Below are 24,286 nucleotides of genomic sequence, written 5' to 3' on the forward strand. Positions count from 1 at the left end.
TGGAGGCCAGGTTGGATATATGGGGGGGTAGGCTGGACACATGGAGGCCAGGATGGATATATGGGGGGGCAGGCTGGACACATGGAGCCAGGATGGATATATGGGGGGGCAGTCTGGACACATGGAGGTCAGAATGGATATATGGGGGGGCAGGCTGGACACATGGAGGCCAGGATGGATATGTAGGGGGGAAGGCTGGACACACGGAGGCCAGGATGGATACATGGGGGGGCAGGCTGGACACATGGGGAGCTATGACAGATATATGGGGGGGGGCAGGCTGGAAACATGGAGGCCAGGATGGATATGTGGGGGGGCAGGCTGGCCACATGGGGGACTAGGATGGTTATATGGGAGGGGGCAGGCTCGATACGCATGGGCTAGGATAAATATATGGAGGGGCCACGCTGGACACATGGGGGCCAGAACGGATATATGGGGGGGTGTCAGGATGGATATATGCAGGGGGGGGAGGGCAGGATGGATATATGAGGGGGCAGGCTGGACACATGGAGGCCAGAATGGATATATGGGGGGGCAGGCTAGACACATGGAAGCCAGGATGGATATATGGGGGGCAGGCTGGACACATGGAGGCCAGGATGGATATGTAGGGGGGAAGGCTGGACACATGGAAGCCAGGATGGATATATGGGGGGGCAGGCTGGACACATGGGGCGCTAGGACAGATATATGGGGGGGCAGGCTGGAAAAATGAAGACCAGGATGGATATGTGGGGGGGCAGGCTGGCCACATGGGGGACTAGGATAGTTATATGGGAGGGGGCAGGCTCGATACACATGGGCTAGGATAAATATATGGAGGGGTCACACTGGACATATGGGGGCCAGAAGGGATATATGGGGGGGTGTCAGGATGGATATATGCAGGGAAGGGGGGGCCAGGATGGATATATGGGGGTGCCAGGCTGGACAAGGGTCTTTATTACTGTTTGGGGGCCAGATTGAGGAACATACTTTATTAGTTTATGGTGGCCAGTGGGGAACATTATTATTTTAGAGTCCAATTAGGGACATGTTTACTTCTGTAATATAATTTACTTTTTAGGAAATTGTTTTCCATGGGATGGGACAAAAGAGGGGTCCTGTTACTGTGCAGGGTGGCACTATATCGCTTTTTTTCTTCAACTGTTGTAGTGTAGAAGTCGGAGGGGGGTGGGGGGGAGTGGGAATGTGCTCTAGAAGAGATCAGTTGTTTATAACTGTGTGCTATTTTCTGCAGAGATGATTCCACTTACACTACACACGTGGTTAAAATTGTTGGTACCCCTCGACTAACAAAAGAAAAACCCACAATGGTCACAGAAATAACTTGAATTTGACAAAAGTAATAATAAATTTAAAATCTATGAAAATGAACAAATGAAAGTCAGACATTGCTTTTCAACCCTGCTTCCACAGAATTTAAAAAAAAATTAAGCTGATGAAATAGTCCTGGACAGAAATCATAGTACTCTTAACTTAATATTTTGTTGAACAACCTTTTGAGGCAATCACTGCAATCAAACGATTCCTGTAACTGTCAATGAGACTTCTGCACTTCTCGACAGGTATTTTGGCCCACTCCTCATGAGCAAACTGCTCCAGTTGTCTCGTGTTTGAAGGTTGCCTTTTCCAGACAGCATGTTTCAGCTCTTTCCAAAGATGCTCAATAGGATTTAGGTCAGGGCTCATAGAAGGCCACTTCAGAATAGTCCAATGTTTTCCTCTTAGCCATTCTTGGGTGTTTTTAGCTGTGTGTTTTGGGTCATTATCCTGTTGCAAGACCCATGACCTGCGACTGAGACCAAGCTTTCTGACACTGGGCAAAACATTTCTCTCTAGAATCCCTTGATAGTCTTGAGATTTCATTGTACCCTGCACAGATTCAAGACACCCTGTGCCAGATGCAGCAGACCAGCCCCAGAACATAAAAGAGCCGGCTCCATGTTTCACAGTAGGGACAGTGTTCTTTTCTTGATATGCTTCATTTTTCCATCTGTGAACATAGAGCTGATGTGCCTTGCCAAAAAGTTCCATTTTTGTCTCATCTGTCCATAGGACATTCTCCCAGAAGCTTTGTGGCTTGTCAACATATAGTTTGGCAAATTCCAGTCAGGCTTTTTTATGATTTTTTTTCAACAATGGTGTTCTCCTTGGTCGTCTCCTATGAAGTCCACTTTGGATCAAACAACGATGGATGGTGTGATCTGACACTGATGTTCCTTGAGCTTGAAGTTCACCTATAATCTCTTTAGAAGTTATCCTGGGCTCTTTTGTTACCATTCATATTATCCGTCTCTTTGATTTGTTATCAATTTTCCTCCTGTGGCCACGTTCAGGGAGGTTGGCTACAGTCCCATGGATCTTACATTTCTGAATAATATGTGCAACTTTGGTCACAGGAACATCATGCTGCCTTTAGATGGTCTTATCACCTTTACCTTTAACATGCTTGTCTATAATTTTCTTTCTAAGCTCCTGAGACAACTCTTTCCTTTGTTTCCCCCGGTCCATGTTGAGTGTGGTACACACCATGTCACTAAACAGCACAGTGAGTATCTGTAGCCCTATATACAGGCCCACTGACTGAATACAAGATTGTAGACACCTGTGATGCTAATTAGTGGACACAACTTGATTTAACATGTCCCTTTTGTCACATTATTTTCAGGGGTACCATCATTTCTGTCCAGGCCTATTTCATGACTTTAATTTTTTAAAAATTCTGTGGAAGGAGGGTTGAAAAGCAATGTCTGACTTTCCTTTGTTCATTTTCATAGATTTTTAATTTATTATTACTTTTGTCAGATTCAAGTTTTTTCTGTGACCATTGTGTTTTTTTCTTTCATTAAACGAGGGGTACCAACAATTTTGACCACGTGTGTTTATAGTATATATAGAGCTCCTGTGTATGTCACTGGTGATCACTGTATTACCTATACACTATATACAGAACTCCTGTGTATAATGTCACTGGTGATCACTGTGTTACCTGTACACTAACACTATATACAGAGCTCCTGTGTATAATGTTACTGGTGGTAATAACAGTGTTGTTAGTATTGTGGTTTGTATTCAAGATCAGTATTGTAGTATTTGGTCACTTTGGGGTGGTAATATGTGGTCTGGTCATGGTATTTGTTCCTTGTATGTGGTATTATTCGATCACTATGTGGTGGTAATATGTGATCTAGTCATGGTGTGGCGATATTTGTCCCTTTTGTATGTGGTATTATTGGTGTTGATATAGTGGACTGTGTTGTGTATGGCGGTCATTTTGTTCTCGCTGATATTAACTAGGAAAAGATTTTTTTCCATTAGGCCTCAGCCCCACCATCAGTATTTGGTCAGTATTTTTTCTCAGGAGTGGCTGTCAAAACCAGGAGTGGGTGATAAATGCAGAATTGGTGACTTGTTTCTATTAGCCATTTCTCTGATTGTTCCTCATCTGGTTTTGGCTCCCACTCTTGAGAAAAAATACTGACCGGATACTGACCGAATACTGATAGTAGGGACGTGGCCTTAGCGATTAAATACTTGGACCAGAGCGGCAGAAATGCACTTACAGGGGTTCTACGGTGAAAACAAGTAATCACCTCTCCACAGGATTAGTGATAATATTGATTGGTGGGGGTCTGATTGCTGGCACACACTGGCAGAATGTGGAGATTTTCTCCCCATTAGACTGGAGCGGCATGTGAGATGCGACCACTGATCCATTCATTCCCTCAGTGGCTGTGAGCGCTGCTCTTTTTTGAAAGTCCCCAAGAGAATGAATGGAGCTGCGGTCAGGCGTCCCACCTGTCGCTGCATTTTAAAATGGGGATAAGTATCCTGACAGGGATAAAACGTCCCCATTCTTCAGATAGGTGCGTTTTCCAATGTTTGAACACAAACGCTCAATATGTGATCACCTATCCTGTGGAGCCAATGGATCGGTGATAACTTGTTTTAACCAAAGAATTCCTTTACTGCAAACTACAGTAATTGTACACCCCAGTTATAGTGTCGCATAGTAGATGTGCAGGAGCTGCCAGTCAATGCTCCACTATAACAGGGATAGCGGATAACAGATATTTGCATATTGCTGTAGGTGGGCCCCAGACACCCAAGTCCGACCCTGACTGTGGTCTTGAGGTGATGAGCTGTGCTGGTTTGGCGCCAGACATAGCTTTACCTTGGTGACCAAAAAGTAAAATTTTGGTCTCATCTGACCACAGCATCTTCCTCTATACATTTGGGGAGTCTCCCACTTGTCTTTTGGCAAACTCAAAATGAGCCTAACAATTTTTGTGTGTAAGTAAAAGCTTTTCTGTGCCCACTGTTCCATAAAGGCCACCTATTTGGAGTGTATGGCTTATTGTGGTCGTATGGACAGATACTCCTTTGGTCTCTGTGCTGCCTCTCTTATTAATGCCCTCCTTGCCCAGGCTGAGAGTTTTGGTGGGTGGCCCTCTCTTGGCAGGTTTGTTGTGATACCATGTTCTTTCCATTTCATGATAATGGATTTGATGGTGCTCCGGGGATCATCAGAGATTGCTGTACCAGTCGCCGTCACATTGTGTTCAAGATTATTGTAATTGTTCTTGTATGTATACCCGTTCTTCACATGTAAAGTGCCATGGAATAAATGGCGCTATAATAATTATAAATAATAATAATAATAATTGGGATATTTTTTTAGAACCCAACCCTGACTTGTACTTCTCAACAACGTTGTCCCTGACTTGTTTGGAGAACTCCTTGGTCTTTATGGTTTTTGGTTAGTGGTGCCTCTTGCTTAATGGTGCTGCAGCCTCTTTTCATAAAAGGTATGTATATACTGACAGACCATGTGACACTTAGATTGCACACAGGTGGACGTCCTGTCACTAAGCAAGTGACTTAAGAAAGTAATTGCTTATACCAGAAATTATTAGCTGCAAAAGGGGAGAATACATATGTAGCGCCCCGAGGACTTGGTCGCTACAGAGGTATTGCACCTCATCCAGAGGTGTGATATCCCACTCCCGGGTAAGGATGGAGTATGGATCAAGGCTCAGTAGGCTGCATACAGCACACACACCCCATTTCCGAGGGACAGCTCAACGGTGCTCCCACTAGACAGAAGTGCAGGCACGACAGCATCTGTCCCTGGCTGGAGTGGGGAGGGGGGTGGAATACCCAGTGCTGTAGGGGCAGATAGGGGTTGGGTCCTGAGCATAGGTAGGAGCCCATTGGTTGCTAGTCACCTGGGCTCATGGTCGGAGGGAGGTATAAAAGGTGGGCACCATCTTAGGACAGTCAGTCAGTTCGGTTCAGTCTGTGAGGAGAAGTGGAGAAGACAGGGAGCAGGGGCTCTGTAGGAGCTCTGCTCAAAGGCGGGCCTGAGACGAGGCCGGGGCCAGAGAGAGAGAGAGGAGAAGGAACAGTGGAAAGGAAAAGGGAACAAGACCAGAACAGAAGTAACAAGTGAAACAGAAAGGCTCAGGAACGAGAAGAAAGAGAGACCCCTAAGGACCCAGGAGATTGCGGGTGACGGGTTGGCAGAACAGGGTACCGGATCCCAAATTGGTAGAAGCAAATCATCTTCAGCCAAGAACCGGAGGTCGTGACCAGCCCTTGGTGCGACCCCTCGCTACACCTTGCTAGGAAGGCATACCATAGAGGGTCAGGGACGTGGGCACGTAGCCCTCCCAAGAGAAGGCCCGCAGGAGCTGGACATAAGCTTGGTCACTGGTGGGGCACGAGCCAGAGAAAGGACGGAAAGGAGCTTTGAGACATACTCCAGAAAGACCTGGGAGTTGACCGAGTCCCCTGCCTGGTGGACGCAGCACGGCTTGGGTGGTCACTGCTTCACGAGAGTAACCTGGAGAATACAAACTGTGAGTAAAGGACATTGGATTGCAACACGTTGTCTGTGACTTCTTGCTTCTCCGGCACTGTTGGTATTGGGACTATCTGCACTATCACCCCCACCATCCACGACACTGCCCTGGGGCTGTACTCTTCCAGTGGGGAGTCACATTACCTAAGCTGCATACACCATCTGCCCCAGCGGTCTGCCTTGCAGCGGCGGTCCACACTGACCGCATTCCACGGGTGGCGTAGTCGGACTATTATCTCACTAATAAGACTGCCACTGAATTGACCACCCTGGGCACGGACCGGGTCAGCGCCACGGAGACTACAACCCCCAGCGATCCGGCTCCGGGTATTCCCTGCACACACGTGCACGCACGACACAGGCCCAGGGAGCGCGTCACATATGCACATGCCAATTTTTAGTTATTTGATCCCATAAATTAAATGAATGCCTATATTTTTCTTACTTTACTTCACCAAATTAGATTATTTAGTCCTGATGCATCACTCACAAATCGGATTACAAAAATATTTAAACACAGGTTGTAATGTAACAAAACAGGCAAAAAGCCAAGGGGGGGGGATACTTTCGCAAGCGACTTTATGTCATCAGAAGCCTGCACTGGCTCAGAGCTACAGGACTCAATCCAATTGGTCTCAGTATAAGCCTGCTTTTCTGCACACTGAGCTGCACCGATGTGGCTCATGCTGCTGTGTTGAACATCCCCAGATTTTGTTGATCATTCTCATATTTTTTTTTATTTCTCCCGGTTTGACTTGCTTAGGACCACATAGACTCTGTGGTTATGTTAGGCATTTACAGATAACGAGAAGCAGATGGCAAATTGAAGGAATGGATGCTTAAGTGACTTATCAATAGGTCAGCATATGGATGTGCCTCAGAATAGCTTCAATTCCCTTAATACCATTTCCAGGTATTTTAGAGCACACTGTCAGCACCACTGTATTAGTTCTTCTCCTCAGGGGTGATTTAATAAGGCTCTTCCCGCAGAAGGTTGAGAAACTTTTACTGTGTTTTTAGATAACTGTGCTGATAATTTAGCTGTTCTGGCAAAGATTCATGAATTACATTTTATTAAGATTTATTTTCACTTTGAAAAACTTCTGTTCAGTGTCTGCTTACCCCAATGAGTGCTGCTATAGGGAAAATTAAGAATATTCCCTTATCCCTTGTATATGGATTTATGTGAACAATCACATTGGGTTTGCAGGTTTTGGCGTTTTTTTATTTGTGAAAAAACATTGTGTTTACCTGATCATTGCATTGCATCTGTTTGTAATTGTTACGTCACTCTCTGACTCTTATGAAGGTCAGGACTGACATTCTGATTGATTGTACCTGAAGAAGGGGACGGACCGTCCCTGAAATGCGTAGTCCAATAAAGTCCCAAGTTTACTGTTATCCTGTACCAATCATTCACGGTAGCGTCTGGATGATACAGTGATTTTCTCTCTTCTCTGGCTTCTAAAACTTTTCCATAGTACTGTAGTTTTCAAATAATTCTGCCATATAATGACAAAATTATACGAAATAATACTGCCCACACACAGATCAAAAAATCCCACCACAGTAACCATATAATACTACCATCTAGTGACTTAAGAATACCACAATAATGTGAGCAAATACCAGCGACATACTATCATTCAGTATATAACCACAAGGTAGTCATATTGCCCCAGAGTCATTCTGGAGAATAAAGTTATACAGCAGTAATCAGGCACAGTCAAAAGCATAATAAAGTTTAGTTCTGATCTATATTCAACAACGTTTCAGATTCTAGTTGTTTTGCAACATATCTCTATTGTCTCAGGCAACACTGTGCATTCACAGATGGTGTATATGGCAAAGTAACCCATTACAATGTCAATTTTATTTCCCCATAGTAGATTAAACGGAATCAGTCAGCATATTTTTGCTACCTCATCTGAGAGCAGCATGATGTAGGCAAAGAGACCCTGAATCTAACAATGTATCACTCAGTTTACTGGGTGCAGCTGTTGTGACACAATCAAAGCTCTTAGATGCAGCATGAAGCAGAGCTGAGAAAGCTAACCCCGCCCACACCAGTATAGATTTCTCTAAACAGTGAGCAGCTTATCACAAAAGGGGTTGGAGTCAGACTAGAATGCATGCGCAGCTGTAGCTGCTGTAGATAATTAATTATAATAATCACCAGGTAATAAAACTTTCATTGTAAGCAAATAGCACACAGCCTGGCATATGACACATCGTTGAAATCTGTGTTTTAACCCCTACCTCATGCTGTCCTCAGATTACATAGCAAAAACCTGCTGACAGATTCCTTCTAAGGGCCCGATTCAACAAAGTATTCATGCCAGAATTCTGTCGTAAAAGCTTTGAAAAGTTGCAAAATTTAGGCTCAACTCGGAGTTGAGCCTAAAATTTTGGAACTGTTGGTGTTTACAGCAGTTTATCCCAGCTTCGACAAAATGGGCGGAAGTGGGGCAGGATGGGAGCGTGGCAATCTCCACTCATCAAATTCATGACGAGCAGTGGATTTGTGGTGAGGCGCACACAGAGATGTACATTGCTCGTCCAATGCTCCTGATTCACGAGCATATACCTCTTCATGAATCATGAGCATCTGACTCCAGCGTGCTCTCTCCTCAACACCGACATGAACAACACCGGTCTTGATGAATCAGCACCATCGTTTCTCAAAGCAACGACTTGGACTCTCATTGGTACCTGACGATTCTCTAAACATTGCCTATCAGGTGCCTGTGTCAGCTATGTGCCTCTAAACCATAATGCCATTAAAGTACTTACCACGCTCTGGAGGGTTAAACAACTGGACTGAAATGATCCTGATAATTTATTTTAATAATAACATATGATCATAAGGTTAAACTTATGGGACAATGCAGGAAATTAGTGGTAAAGATCATGAAGAAGTTTACTTGCACTAACTAGATAAAACGGGGCTGTCATCTGACATAGAGGGTGTAGGGGCCATTGCAAGCTGGGCAGTTCAGTTTTTGTGGTGAGGCCATCAGTACGAATAGGACCCTGCATAATACGTGATGTTGAGTGGTGCTAGTTTTGCAACTATTCTGCATATTGTCCAGTAGTGTCTCTACATGCAAGATATTGGATCACACTGGAGAATATATCAAAACAAACTCTTTACTGAGCAAATATTTGGCAGTTCTCATACGCATACATATTGGCAAGTTATCGTACTGCATCAACCTCACGTAGTGAATGTTTCCCTCCAGTTATTCTTAGTCGTCCTCCTCACTATGGCAAAGTGTGCACTAATGTAAAAGTTTTTTCTTTTAACTATAACAATGATGGATTACCTATCCTTAAGATCAGGAATATGGAGGAGCCATGACACTATAACTCACTTCTGAATAGTTAAGCTTTACTACCACAACCTAGGTCCATGTACAGAAGACCAGTTGTTTTGTCTGGAAAACTTCTTTAACTTGATGTCACTGCATTTTGTTGAAAAAAACAAAAATCTTTACTGTTTTAAAGTATAAGATGAGACATGGGTATAAAGGGCCTTTTTCTTGTACTTGTGGAGACTAGAGAAGAGCGAGCATGCTCGTTTAACCCTTTCGCCGAGCACAATCGGGTGCTTTCCGAGTGTCTTCGGCATGCTCGTATATTAGGTTTGAGTCCCTGCGTCTGCATGATTTATGACTGTTAGACAGCCTGTACACATGCAGAGATTGTCTGTTTGTTAGAGAATCCTCACATGTGTTGAGGCTGACTAACAGTCATAAATCATGCAGATGCAGGGTCTCGAACTTAATATACGAGCACGCCGAAGATACTCGGAAAGCACCCGAGTGTGCTTGGCGAAAGGGTTAAACGAGCACGCTCGCTCTTCACTAGTGGAGGCCACCAGCATACAGAATGTGTTTATATATCCCAAACTTTGCGGAGTTTACCGCGCTTTAGATGCTTTGTGAGTTCACTGGGAGATCAGCAGCTTGTTAATGGTAACCCTGCAAATGGACTTTAATATGTCATGGGAAAATTGATATGCAAATTAGCTCACATCCAGAACAAAGATTGCCATCTCTCTAGTGCCATCTACTTAAGGAAGCTACTCTATAAGTCAATTTTGACCCTTTAAAAAAGTTTGCACAATGACTTAGGGTGTAGGCCATCCCATAGTTTCCTCTTTCATTTGGAGAAGACTCTAGTTTGGTTTGCATCCTTAGACACGTTGCAAGACTTGTGAAAGGTTCGGACATTGCCTTATTGGCTGGCACTGGAATTACATTTTTTTCATCTGGAGGAGAGCTATTTTGCATATGAAGAAATATGCAAATTTGAACTATTATTGTTATAGAAGACACAATGATTGGATGTTTTTTATATCACTGCAGATCTATTTCTTTAGAACCCGAAGGCATCATGTTGTAATAGTGAATGTAGTAATGTAATGGTAAATGTTACTAGGAATGATTATTACTTGCAGATATTTCTATACTGAAACTATTCAAAAGATGTATGTTTGATGGGTTTCAGGGAAAGTGGACATTAACTTAGCATTTTATGCGGCTCAAATAAACAGTGTAATTTCCAAATGGGGAGCCACGGGATGCATAAAATCCATTACATTCAAATTCTAATTTGGGAGAACTTCAGAAGTACAGAATCAGGAATAGAGATGTCAGACACTCATCTACTATTTAACACGACAGGAGGCTGATTGTGTTGTCTCAACAACTGCCATTCTGTATTCATGCTAGTTGTTTCTTACTTGTCAAGACTAGCCCACCATTAACCTGTCACTTTCCACGACTGAGCGGCCAGGAGATGCAGCTTGCAAGAACAGAGCCTGTGAATCTCTGCATAAATATACAGTAGGTTTGGGACCACAAAAACATGAGCAATGAGCATGCAAATATATTTTCTAATAGAAGCCATACTTCTCCCGGACATGCAGGAGGCTGATTATGAAGCACCAATAAAATTATGGCAAGAAATGAGTAACGCAATTTGTCTGTGTACCTAAGGAATTCCTTAAATGAGCTGTTCGGTGACTATGTATTGGTGCACAGAGACTTCCTAGAGCTCCATGGAACAGCAGTGCAGCTCCAAGGGAGTCCCTCCGCCTCTTCTGTGACGCACTGGTGACTGCGCATACATGATGATGTCATCATGTACTCGCCGGCATATACGCGCGCCACTCATCAGGAGGATACCTGAAGTGGAGCTGGAGGTAAGTATGAAAAACTTTTTTTTAATAAAACAAATTAAATAGATGTGGGGGGAGCAAATGATGATGAATTTAGGGTGGTGGACGGGGGACAGCAAATAATGAAGGATTGGAGGTGGGGGACAGGGACAGCAAATAATAATAGATTGGGGCTGGGGACAGCAAATAATGATGGATTGAGGTTGGTGGACGGGGGACAGAAAGTAATGATGGATTGAGGGTGAGGGACAGCAAATATTGATGGATTGGGGGTAGGGGACGGGGAGCAGTGAATGATGATGTATTGAGGGTGCGGTGGGGGAGTGCAAATCATTATGGATTGATGGTGGGGAACAGGGGACAGTGAATGACAGATTGAGGCGGAGGAGAGCAAATAATGATGAATTGGGGGTGGGGGACAGCAAATGATGACTTGGGTGTGTGTAGGGGAGAGCAAATGATGATGAATTGAGGATGGGGTACAGCAAATGATAATGAATTGAGGGTGGGTGGGAAGAGCAAATGATAATGAATTGAGGGGGGGAGCAAATGATGATAAATTGAGACTGGTGGATGGGTGACAGCAAATGATAATGAATTGAGGGTGGGGAGACTAAATGATTATGTATTGAGACTAGGGGATGGGAGACAGTAAATGATAATGAATTGAGGTTGGGGGACAACAAATGGTGATGAATTGGGGGTGCAGGAGAGTAAAGGATGAATTGAGTGTGAGGGAGAGCAAATGATGCTGTATTGAGGATGGGGGAGACCAAATGATGATGAAGTGGGGGAGGGAGAGAGAGGACATTACATAATGAATTATGGGGGAGGGATCATGTTAATATAATGAATCGGGGGAGTGGGAAGTACAGAGTGGGGGTATTGAGGATGCAGGAGTGTGACTGGTAGTCAATTGTGGGAAAAGAGTACAGGTGTTAATTTATATATATATTGAGTGGGGAAAGTGGTTATTTATAGCTAGTTGGGTGCACAGTGTTGGATTACAATTTATATTTGGAATGGTGGGTTGCATAATAACTAATTACATATTAATGGTGGGTGAACGTCTGTATTCAGCTGTGTAGTGTAGAAGTTGGGGAAAAAATGGGGAATGTGCTCTGGAAGAAGTGCTCTAGATAACTATGTTATTTTACACAGAGACGAGTCCTGGCTGGAAGAAATGATGGAGGTCTGTGCTGGATGAAGAAGAAAAGCGAACATGATGGACTTAAACTAGAGACGTCACCGGTGAGTCAGTGTATTACCTGTACACTTACACTATACACTATATACTATATACAGTACAGATCTCCTGGGTATAATGTCACTGGTGATCACTGTATTACCTGTACACTATATACAGAGCTCCTGTGTATAATGTCACTGGTGATCACTGTATCACCTGTACACTGACACTATATACAGAGCTCCTGTGTGTAATGTCACTGGTGATCCCTGTATTACCTGTACATTGACACTATATACAGACCTCCCATATATAATGTCACTGGTGATCACTGTATTACCTGTACACTGACATTAGATACAGAGCTCCTGTGTATAATGTCACTGGTGATCCCTGTATTACCTGTACACTGACACTATATACAGAGCTCCCATGTATAATGTCACTGGTGATCCCTGTATTACCTGTACACTGACATTAGATACATAGCTCCTGTGTAAAATGTCAGTGGTGATCCCTGTCTTACCTGTACACTATACACTATATACAGAGCTCATGTGTATAATGGCACTTATTGTAATATTAGTATTGTGTTTTTTATTTTTTATTAATGATCAGTATTGTAGTATATGGTCACTATGTATGTGACACATTCCCTTAAAGAAAAATATACCTAAAAAGAATATTGGATATTTTAAGAAATGTTTAATAGGTTAAAGTAGAGTAGGGCCCTGCCAAAAGAGTCTTCTTGTCGTGGTGGTGGCTTAAAAAATCTTTTGGCCAAAACAAAAACTGCTGGCTATTTATGTGATATGGGATATGGTGTTTGGTGGGAACTGTTAATGTGTGATTAGTGAGGATGTGGTGCAGAGGTGGAGTTTTTCCAAGAGTGGGCGGTGGGACTGTGGAAGGTTCAGTGGTGGAGCTGGGGTGGAGCCTGGGCAGAGACTCAAGGGGGCCCAAAAATTTTGTCAGTATGGGGCCCTGAAATTCCTGGTGGCAGCCGTTTGTATGTATATTGGTGTACAGAGTGTGACTAGTGTGATTCAGGAGTGCAAGTGAATGGTGTGTGTACTGATGTACAGAATGTGTCTAATTTATATGTATACTGGTGTGCCGAGTACAGATGAACTTCGAAACTTGCCATTAATCGATTCTGGGAGGCGCGATAAGTAGCAAAAGTGATGAGCACCAAACAACATTTTCCCCATAGGATTATTATGGTTCCCAAACCAAAGACAATGCAGTTTTTAAGGCAATATGTAAAAACTGATTGTGTCATATATCATCACTTTACATGAGAGATAAAAATGAACAAATACATGAATTAAATAAAATAAAAACTTCATTTTATCTGTATAAATAAGAATCCATAGCCTAATGGGATAGTGGAAGGAGAGTGGTAAGAAAGAAGGGACACCTCTAATAGAACATTGGAGTTTGCACTTCAGATGTTCTTTCTTTTTTTCTGCCTGTCCCTGATAAGAAATGCACAGGGCAACAGCTACTGCGTGACTAGTGCATGACCCTTTGTCCAGGATGGAAAAGGTAGTGAGTCATGAGACAATATCTAACTCACATGTCGATTACCAAATAAACGACGTGTACTGGGACAACACTTTTACGGCACAATGCGTCAAGTGCCAAATTAGATGAGTTTCAAAGCAATTGAGTACCAAGGGGTGACTGTATATGGATGTGTGCAGGTTTAAAGTGTGTGTACCCTGGTGTGCAGTGTATGTGTAGTGTGTCTGTATATTGGTGTGCAGGTGTACAGTGTGTGTCTGATGTGTATGTAGACTGGTGTGCAGAGTCTCTGGAGTGCATGGATGTGTGCAGGTGTACAGTGTGTGTCTACTGGTGTTCAGACTGTGTCTGGTGTGTATGTATACTAGTGTGTAGAATGTGTATACTGGACAGAAAGTCTGAAATGTCAGCGGTTGTGCAATGTATATATACAGATATATACACTATGCTTAGTGTGTTGTGTGTATACAGATGTGCACAGTGTGTTATGTATATACAGATGTGCAGTGTGTCTAGTGTGTTCTGTGTATAGAGATGTGCACAGTGTGTTATGTATATACAGATGTGCACAGTGTATTGTGTGTATACAGATGTGAACAGTGTATGTAGTGTGTTGTGTATACAGATGTGCACATTGTGTTGTGTGTATACATATCTGCACAGTGTGTTTAGTGTGTTGTGTGTATACATATGTGCACAGTGTGTTGTGTGTATACAGATGTGCACATTGTGTTGTGTGTATACAGATGTGCACAGTGTGTTGTGTGTATACATATGTGCACAGTGTGTTGTGTATACACATGTGCACATTGGGTTGTGTGTATACATATATGCACAGTGTGTTCAGTGTGTTGTGTGTATATAGATGTGCACAGTGTGTGTAGTGTGTAGTGTGTTGTGTATACAGATGTGCACATTGTGTTGTGTGTATACGTATATGCACAGTGTGTTCAGTGTGTTGTGTGTATACATATGTGCACAGTGTGTTGTGTATATACAGAAGTGCACATTGTGTTGTGTGTATACAGATGTGCACAGTGTGTTGTGTATATAAAGATGTGCACAGTGTATTGTGTGTATACAGATGTGCACAGTGTGTGTAGTGTGTTGTGTATACAGATGTGCACATTGTGCTGTGTGTATACATATGTGCACAGTGTGTTCAGTGTGTTGTGCGTATACATATGTGCACAGTGTGTTGTGCGTATACAGATGTGCACAGTGTGTTCAGTGTGTTGTGTGTATACAGATGTGCACAGTGTGTTGTGTATATACAGAAGTGCACATTGTGTTGTGTGTATACAGATGTGCACAGTGTGTTGTGTATATAAAGATGTGCACAGTGTATTGTGTGTATACAGATGTGCACAGTGTGTGTAGTGTGTTGTGTATACAGATGTGCACATTGTGCTGTGTGTATACATATATGCACAGTGTGTTCAGTGTGTTGTGTGTATACATATGTGCACAGTGTGTTCAGTGTGTTGTGTGTATACAGATGTGCACAGTGTGTTCAGTGTGTTGTGTGTATACAGATGTGCACAGTGTGTTGTGTATACAGATGTGCACAGTGTGTTGTGTGTGTACAGATGTGCACAGTGTGTTGTGTGTATAAAGATGTGCACAGTGTGTTGTGTGTATACAGATGTGCAGTGTGTTGTGTGTATACAGATGTGCACAGTGTGTTGTGTATACAGATGTGCACAGTGTGTTGTGTATACAGATGTGCACAGTGTGTTGTGTGTATACAGATGTGTACAGTGTGTTTATACAGATGTGCAGTGTTGTGTGTATACAGATGTGCACATTGTGTTGTGTGTATACAGATGTGCAGTGTTGTGTGTATACAGATGTGCACATTGTGTTGTGTGTATACAGATGTGCACAGTGTGTTGTGTATAAAGATGTGCACAGTGTGTTGTGTGTATACAGATGTGTACAGTGTCTTGTGTATACAGATGTGCACAGTGTGTTGTGTGTATACAGATGTGCAGTGTTGTGTGTATACAGATGTGCACATTGTGTTGTGTGTATACAGATGTGCACAGTGTGTTGTGTATAAAGATGTGCACAGTGTGTTGTGTGTATACAGATGTGTACAGTGTGTTGTGTATACAGATGTGCACAGTGTGTTGTGTGTATACAGATGTGCACAGTGTGTTGTGTATACAGATGTGCACATTGTGTTGTGTGTATACAGATGTGCACAGTGTGTTGTGTATACAGATGTGCACAGTGTGTTGTGTGTATACAGATGTGCACAGTGTGTTGTGTGTATACAGATGTGCACATTGTATTATGTATACAGATGTGCATAGTGTGTTGTGTGTATACAGATGTGCACAGTGTGTTGTGTGTATACAGATGTGCACAGTGTGTTGTGTGTATACAGATGTGCACAGTGTGTTGTGTATACAGATGTGCACAGTGTGTTGTGTGTATACAGATGTGCACATTGTGTTGTGTGTATACAGATGTGCACATTGTGTTGTGTATACAGATGTGCACAGTGTGTTGTGTATACAGATGTGCACAGTGTGTTGTGTGTATACAGATGTGCACAGTGTGTTGTGTGTATACAGATGTGCACAGTGTGTTGTGTATATACAGATGTGCACAGTGTGTTCAGTGTGTTGTGTGTATACAGATGTGCACAGTGTGTTGTGTGTATACATATATGCACAGTGTGTTCAGTGTGTTGTGTGTATACATATGTGCACAGTGTGTTGTGCGTATACAGATGTGCACAGTGTGTTCAGTGTGTTGTGTGTATACAGATGTGCACAGTGTGTTGTGTGTATACATATGTGCACAGTGTGTTGTGTGTATACAGATGTGCACAGTGTGTTCAGTGTGTTGTGTGTATACAGATGTGCACAGTGTGTTGTGTGTATACAGATGTGCACAGTGTGTTGTGTGTATACAGATGTGCACAGTGTGTTGTGTGTATACAGATGTGCACAGTGTGTTGTGTATATACAGATGTGCACAGTGTGTTATGTGTATACAGATGTGCACAGTGTGTTGTGCGTATACAGATGTGCACAGTGTGTTCAGTGTGCTGTGTGTATACAGATGTGCACAGTGTGTTGTGTGTATACATATGTGCACAGTGTGTTGTGTGTATACAGATGTGCACAGTGTGTTCAGTGTGTTGTGTGTATACAGATGTGCACAGTGTGTTGTGTGTATACAGATGTGCACAGTGTGTTGTGTGTATAAAGATGTGCACATTGTGTTGTGTGTATACATATGTGCACAGTGTGTTGTGTGTATACAGATGTGCACAGTGTGTTGTGTATACAGATGTGCACATTGTGTTGTGTGTATACAGATGTGCATAGTGTGTTGTGTATACAGATGTGCACATTGTGTTGTGTGTATACAGATGTGCACAGTGTGTTGTGTATACAGATGTGTAGTGTGTATACAGATGTGCACAGTGTGTTGTGTGTATACAGATGTGCACAGTGTGTTGTGTGTATACAGATGTGCACAGTGTGTTGTGTATACAGATGTGCACATTGTGTTGTGTGTATACAGATGTGCACAGTGTGTTGTGTATACAGATGTGCACAGTGTGTTGTGTGTATACAGATGTGCACAGTGTGTTGTGTGTATACAGATGTGCACAGTGTGTTGTGTGTATACAAATGTGCACAGTGTGTTGTGTGTATACAGATGTGCACATTGTGTTGTGTGTATACAGATGTGCACATTGTGTTGTGTGTATACAGATGTGCACAGTGTGTTGTGTATACAGATGAGCACAGTGTGTTGTGTATACAGATGTGCACAGTGTGTTGTGTGTATACAGATGTGCACAGTGTGTTCTGTGTATACAGATGTGCACAGTGTGTTGTGTGTATACAGATGTGCACAGTGTGTTGTGTGTATACAAATGTGCACAGTGTGTTGTGTGTATACAGATGTGCACAGTGTGTTGTGTATACAGATGTGCACATTGTGTTGTGTGTATACAGATGTGCACCGTGTGTTGTGTATACAGATGTGCACAGTGTGTTGTGTATACAGATGTGCACAGTGTGTTGTGTGTATACAGATGTGCACAGTGTGTTGTGTGTATACAGATGTGCACAGTGTGTTGTGTGTATACAGATGGGCACAGTGTGTTGTGTGTATACAGATGGGCACAGTGTGTTGTGTATACAGATGTGCACAGTGTGTTGTGTGTACAGATGTGCACAGTGTGTTGTGTGTATACAGATGTGCACAGTGTGTTGTGTGTATACAGATGTGCACAGTGTGTTGTATATACAGATGTGCACAGTGTGTATACAGATGTGCACAGTGTGTTTATACAGATGTGCAGTGTTGTGTATACAGATGTGCTCAGTGTGTTGTGTGTACAGATGTGTACAGTGTGTTGTGTATACAGATGTGCACAGTGTGTTGTGTATACAGATGTGCACAGTGTGTTGTGTGTGTACAGATGTGCACAGTGTGTTTATACAGATGTGCACAGTGTGTTGTGTATACAGATGTGCAGTGTGTTGTGTATACAGATGTGCAGTGTGTTGTGTATACAGATGTGCTGTGTGTACAGATGTGCACAGTGTGTTGTGTGTGTACAGATGTGCACAGTGTGTTGTGTGTATACAGATGTGCACAGTGTGTTGTGTATACAGATGTGCACAGTGTGTTGTGTGTATACAGATGTGCACAGTGTGTTGTGTGTATACAGATGTGCACAGTGTGTTGTGCGTATACAGATGTGCACAGTGTGTTGTGTGTATACAGATGTGCACAGTGTGTTGTGTATACAGATGTGCACAGTGTATTGTGTGTATACAGATGTGCACAGTGTGTGTAGTGTGTTGTGTATAAAGTTATATGAAAAAGTTTGGGCACCCCTATCAATCTTAAGCTTAATGTTTTCTAAAAATTGGTGTTTTTGCAACAGCTATTTCAGTTTGATATATGTAATAACTGTTGGACACAGTAATGTTTCTGCCTTGAAATGAGGTTTATTGTACTAACAGAAAATGTGCAATCTGCATTCAAACAAAATTTGACAGGTGCATAAGTATGGGCACCTCACCAGAAAAGTGACATTAATATTTAGTAGATCCTCCTTTTGCAAAAATAACAGCCTCTAGTCGCTTCCTGTAGCTTTTAATGATTTCCTGGATCCTGGATGAAGGTATTTTTGACCATTCCTCTTTACAAAACAATTCCAGTTCAGTTAAGTTTGATGGTCGCCCCCGAGCATGGACAGCCCTCTTCACATGATCCCACAGATGTTCAATGATATCCAGGTCTGGGGACTGGGATGGCCATTCCAGAACATTGTAATTGTTCCTCTGCATGAATGCCTGACTAGATTTGGAGCGGTGTTTTGGATCATTGTCTTGCTGAAAGATCCATCCCCTGCGAAACTTCAACTTTGTCACTGATTCTTGAACATTATTGTCAAGAATCTGCTGATACTGAGTGGAATCCATGCGTCCCTCAACTTTAACAAGATTCCCGGTGCCGGCATTGGCCACACAGCCCCAAAACATGATGGAACCTCCACCAAATTTTACTGTGGGTAGCAAGTGTTTTTCTTGGAATGCTGTGTTTTTTTGCCGCCATGCATAACGCCTTTTTGTATGACCAAACAACTCAATCTTGGTTTCATCAGTCCACAGGACCTTCTTCCAAAAAGAAATTGGCTTCTCCAAATGTGCTTTTGCATACCTCAGCCGACTCTGTTTGTGGCGTGCTTGCACAAACGACTTCTTTCGCATCACTCTCCCATACAGCTTCTCCTTGTGCAAAGTGCGTTGTATAGTTGACCGATGCACAGTGACACCATCTGCAGCAAGTTGATGCTGCAGCTCTCTGGAGGTGGTCTGAGGATTGTCCTTGACTGATCTCACCATTTTTCTTCTCTGCCTTTCTGATGTTTTTCTTGGCCTGCCACTTCTGGCCTTAACAAGAACTGTCCCTGTGTTCTTCCATTTCCTTACTATGTTCCTCACAGTGGAAACTGACAGGTTAAATCGCTGAGACAGCTTTTTGTATCCTTCCCCTGAACAACTATGTTGAATAATCTTTGTTTTCAGATCATTTGACAGTTGTTTTGAGGAGCCCATGATGCCACTCTTCAGAAGAGATTCAAACAGGAGAACAACTTGCAAGTGGCCACTTTAAGTAGCTTTTCTCATGATTGCATACACCTGGCTATGAAGTTCAAAGCTCAATGAGGTTACAAAACCAAAAAAAGTGCTTTAGTAAGTCAGTAAAAAGAAGGTAGGAGTATTTAAAACAATAAAATGATAAGGGTGCCCATACTTATGCACCTGTCAAATTTTGTTTGAATGCAGATTGCACATTTTCTGTTAGTACAATAAACCTCATTTCAAGGCAGAAACATTACTGTGTCCAACAGTTATTACATATATCAAACTGAAATAGCTGTTGCAAAAACACCAATTTTTATAAAACATTAAGCTTAAGATTAATAGGGGTGCCCAAACTTTTTCATATAACTGTACAGATGTGCAAATTGTGCTGTGTGTATACATATATGCACAGTGTGTTCAGTGTGTTGTGTGTATACATATGTGCACAGTGTGTTGTTCGTATACAGATGTGCACAGTGTATTCAGTGTGTTGTGTGTATACAGATGTGCACAGTGTGTTGTGTATACAGATGTGCACAGTGTGTTGTGTGTGTACAGATGTGCACAGTGTGTTGTGTGAATACAGATGTGCACAGTGTTGTGTGTATACAGATGTGCAGTGTGTTGTGTGTATACAGATGTGCACAGTGTGTTGTGTATACAGATGTGCACAGTGTGTTTATACAGATGTGAACAGTGTGTTGTGTGTATACAGATGTGCAGTGTTGTGTGTATACAGATGTGCACATTGTGTTGTGTGTATACAGATGTGCAGTGTTGTATGTATACAGATGTGCACATTGTGTTGTGTATACAGATGTGCACAGTGTGTTGTGTGTATACAGATGTGCACAGTGTGTTGTGTGTATACAGATGTGTACAGTGTGTTGTGTGTATACAGATGTGCACAGTGTGTTGTGTATACAGATGTGCACATTGTGTTGTGTGTATACAGATGTGCAGTGTGTTGTGTATACAGATGTGCACAGTGTGTTGTGTATACAGATGTGCACAGTGTGTTGTTTGTATACAGATGTGCACAGTGTGTTGTGTATACAGATGTGCACAGTTTGTTGTGTGTATACAGATGTGCACAGTGTGTTGTGTGTATACAGATGTGCACATTGTGTTGTGTGTATACAGATGTGCACATTGTGTTGTGTATACAGATGTGCACAGTGTGTTGTGTGTATACAGATGTGCACAGTGTGTTGTGTGTATACAGATGTGCACAGTGTGTTGTGTGTATACAGATGTGCACAGTGTGTTGTGTGTATACAGATGTGCACAGTCTGTTGTGTGTATACAGATGTGCACAGTGTGTTGTGTGTATACAGATGTGCACAGTGTGTTGTGTGAATACAGATGTGCACAGTGTGTTGTGTATATACAGATGTGCACAGTGTGTTGTGTATACAGATGTGCATTGTGTGTTGTGTGTATACAGATGTGCTCAGTGTGTTGAGTATACAGATGTGCACATTGTGTTGTGTGTATACAGATGTGCACAGTGTGTTGTGTATACAGATGTGCACATTGTGTTGTGTGTATACAGATGTGCACAGTGTGTTGTGTATACAGATGTGCACAGTGTGTTGTGTATACAGATGTGCACAGTGTGTTGTGTGTATACAGATGTGCACAGTGTGTTGTGTATACAGATGTGCACTGTGTGTTGTGTGTATACAGATGTGCTCAGTGTGTTGAGTATACAGATGTGCACATTGTGTTGTGTGTATACAGATGTGCACAGTGTGTTGTGTATACAGATGTGCACATTGTGTTGTGTGTATACAGTGTGCACAGTGTGTTGTGTATACAGATGTGCACAGTGTGTTGTGTATACAGATGTGCACAGTGTGTTGTGTATACAGATGTGCACAGTGTGTTGTGTGTATACAGATGTGCACAGTGTGTTGTGTGTATACAGATGTGCACAGTGTGTTGTGTGTATACAGATGTGCACAGTGTGTTGTGTGTATACAGATGTGCACAGTGTGTTGTGTGTATACAGATGTGCACAGTGTGTTGTGTGAATACAGATGTGCACAGTGTGTTGTGTATATACAGATGTGCACAGTGTGTTGTGTGTATACAGATGTGCACAGTGTGTTGTGTATATACAGATGTGCACAGTGTGTTGTGTGTATACAGATGTGCACAGTGTGTTGTGTATATACAGATGTGCACAGTGTGTTGTGTGTATGCATATGTGCACAGTGTGTTGTGTATACAGATGTGCACAGTGTATTGTGTGTATACAGATGTGCACAGTGTGTGTAGTGTGTTGTGTATACAGATGTGCACATTGTGTTGTGTGTATACAGATGTGCACAGTGTGTTGTGCGTATACAGATGTGCACAGTGTGTTGTGTGTATACAGATGTGCACAGTGTGTTGTGTGTATACAGATGTGCACAGTGTGTTGTGTGTATACAGATGTGCACAATGTGTTGTGTGTATACAGATGTGCACAGTGTGTTTATACAGATGTGCACAGTGTGTTGTGTGTATACAGATGTGCACAGTGTGTTGTGTATATACAGATGTGCACAGTGTGTTGTGTGTATACAGATGTGCACAGTGTGTTGTGTGTATACAGATGTGCACAGTGTGTTGTGTGTATACAGATGTGCACAGTGTGTTGTGTGTATACAGATGTGCACAGTGTGTTGTGTATATACAGATGTGCACAGTGTATTATGTGTATACAGATGTGCACAGTGTGTGTAGTGTGTTGTGTATACAGATGTGCACATTGTGTTGTGTGTATACATATATGCACAGTGTGTTCAGTGTGTTGTGTGTATACATATGTGCACAGTGTGTTGTGCGTATACAGATGTGCACAGTGTGTTCAGTGTGTTGTGTGTATACAGATGTGCACAGTGTGTTGTGTGTATACAGATGTGCACAGTGTGTTGTGTGTATACAGATGTGCACATTGTGTTGTGTGTATACAGATGTGCACAGTGTGTTTATACAGATGTGCACAGTGTGTTGTGTATACAGATGTGTAGTGTGTATACAGATGTGCACAGTGTGTTGTGTGTATACAGATGTGCACAGTGTGTTGTGTGTATACAAATGTGCACATTGTGTCGTGTGTATACAGATGTGCACATTGTGTCATGTGTATACAGATGTGCACATTGTGTTGTGTGTATACAGATGTGCACAGTGTGTTGTGTGTATACAGATGTGCACAGTGTGTTGTGTGTATACAGATGTGCACAGTGTGTTGTGTATACAGATGGGCACAGTGTGTTGTGTGAATACAGATGTGCACAGTGTGTTGTGTGTATACAGATGTGCACAGTGTGTTGTGTATACAGATGTGCACAGTGTGTTGTGTATACAGATGTGCATAGTGTGTTGTGTGTATACAGATGTGCACAGTGTGTTGTGTGTATACAGATGTGCACAGTGTGTTGTGTGTACAGATGTGCACAGTGTGTTGTGTGTATACAGATGTGCACAGTGTGTTTATACAGATGTGCAGTGTTGTGTATACAGATGTGCAGTGTGTTGTGTATACAGATGTGCAGTGTGTTGTGTGTACAGATGTGCACAGTGTGTTTATACAGATGTGCACAGTGTGTTGTGTATACAGATGTGCACAGTGTGTTTATACAGATGTGCAGTGTTGTGTGTATACAGATGTGCACAGTGTGTTGTGTGTATACAGATGTCCCGCTGATGAGTATACAGACATGCATGATAAGTATACAGAGGTGATAAAGGTGTGGATTGTGTGCAGGTTGTATATGTGCGCTCCTGTGCAGTCTATGTACATACAGAATGTTTGAAGGGACTTAGATTTTGTTATATTCACCTTTTGCTTTTAATAAAAGTTAACACATGAAAAATCAAACATTTGAAACTTTTCATAGTGAACTGCGCAGAAGCAGGGAGGGCTGCATGCTGACGCCATTGCCTGGGGAGCTTGTTCCTATATCAGGGTATTTTTAAACAAGCCCTTAAAAGATTATAAGAAATAATAAAAACAGTACTGCTATCCCACACAAGCCCATTGCTTGCCCAGGAATAGGATTTCAGATTCTGCTGATACCTTAGACTGTGACTGTCACACTTACTTTTACAGCAGGTGCTATTTCAAAGTCAGATGTTTGTTCTGTTTCCACTACATTCCTCCTGTCTCTGGTGGGCTCAGCCGGTGATCTGCCATCTGTAGACCTGGGAAAAGAGCCATGGACACATCATAATGTTATTAGTAAGGACCGAAGGCTGGAATCACACAAGCAGTTTCTGATAAGAGTTTTTGGCCCAGTTTTTATATTCAGTTCTTGGAGAAAGCTTAAAAAAAGAATGAAAAGTATAAAGATAAGCCGGATGCTTTCAAGTAATCACGAGAAACATGACAT

The 24,286-nt window shown here is 42.5% G+C and overlaps 1 protein-coding gene across 4 annotated transcripts in view; it reads right to left on the reverse strand.

Moving 5' to 3' along the window:
* Window positions 1–24,286, reverse strand: part of PEX5L (peroxisomal biogenesis factor 5 like) — a 408,598-nt gene that overhangs the window by 56,767 nt on the left and 327,545 nt on the right. For all 4 annotated transcript variants that reach the window (XM_073674969.1, XM_073674971.1, XM_073674970.1 and 1 more), the window contains one exon: window positions 23,999–24,098. In XM_073674969.1, coding sequence (XP_073531070.1) covers window positions 23,999–24,098 — 100 coding nt within the window. The remainder of the gene's footprint in view (window positions 1–23,998; window positions 24,099–24,286) is intronic.

The sequence above is a fragment of the Phyllobates terribilis genome, unplaced genomic scaffold (assembly GCF_046119375.1).
Source record: "Phyllobates terribilis strain yellow unplaced genomic scaffold, ASM4611937v1 Scaffold_3__8_contigs__length_932513732, whole genome shotgun sequence".
In the NCBI taxonomy this organism is placed as follows: domain Eukaryota; kingdom Metazoa; phylum Chordata; class Amphibia; order Anura; family Dendrobatidae; genus Phyllobates; species Phyllobates terribilis.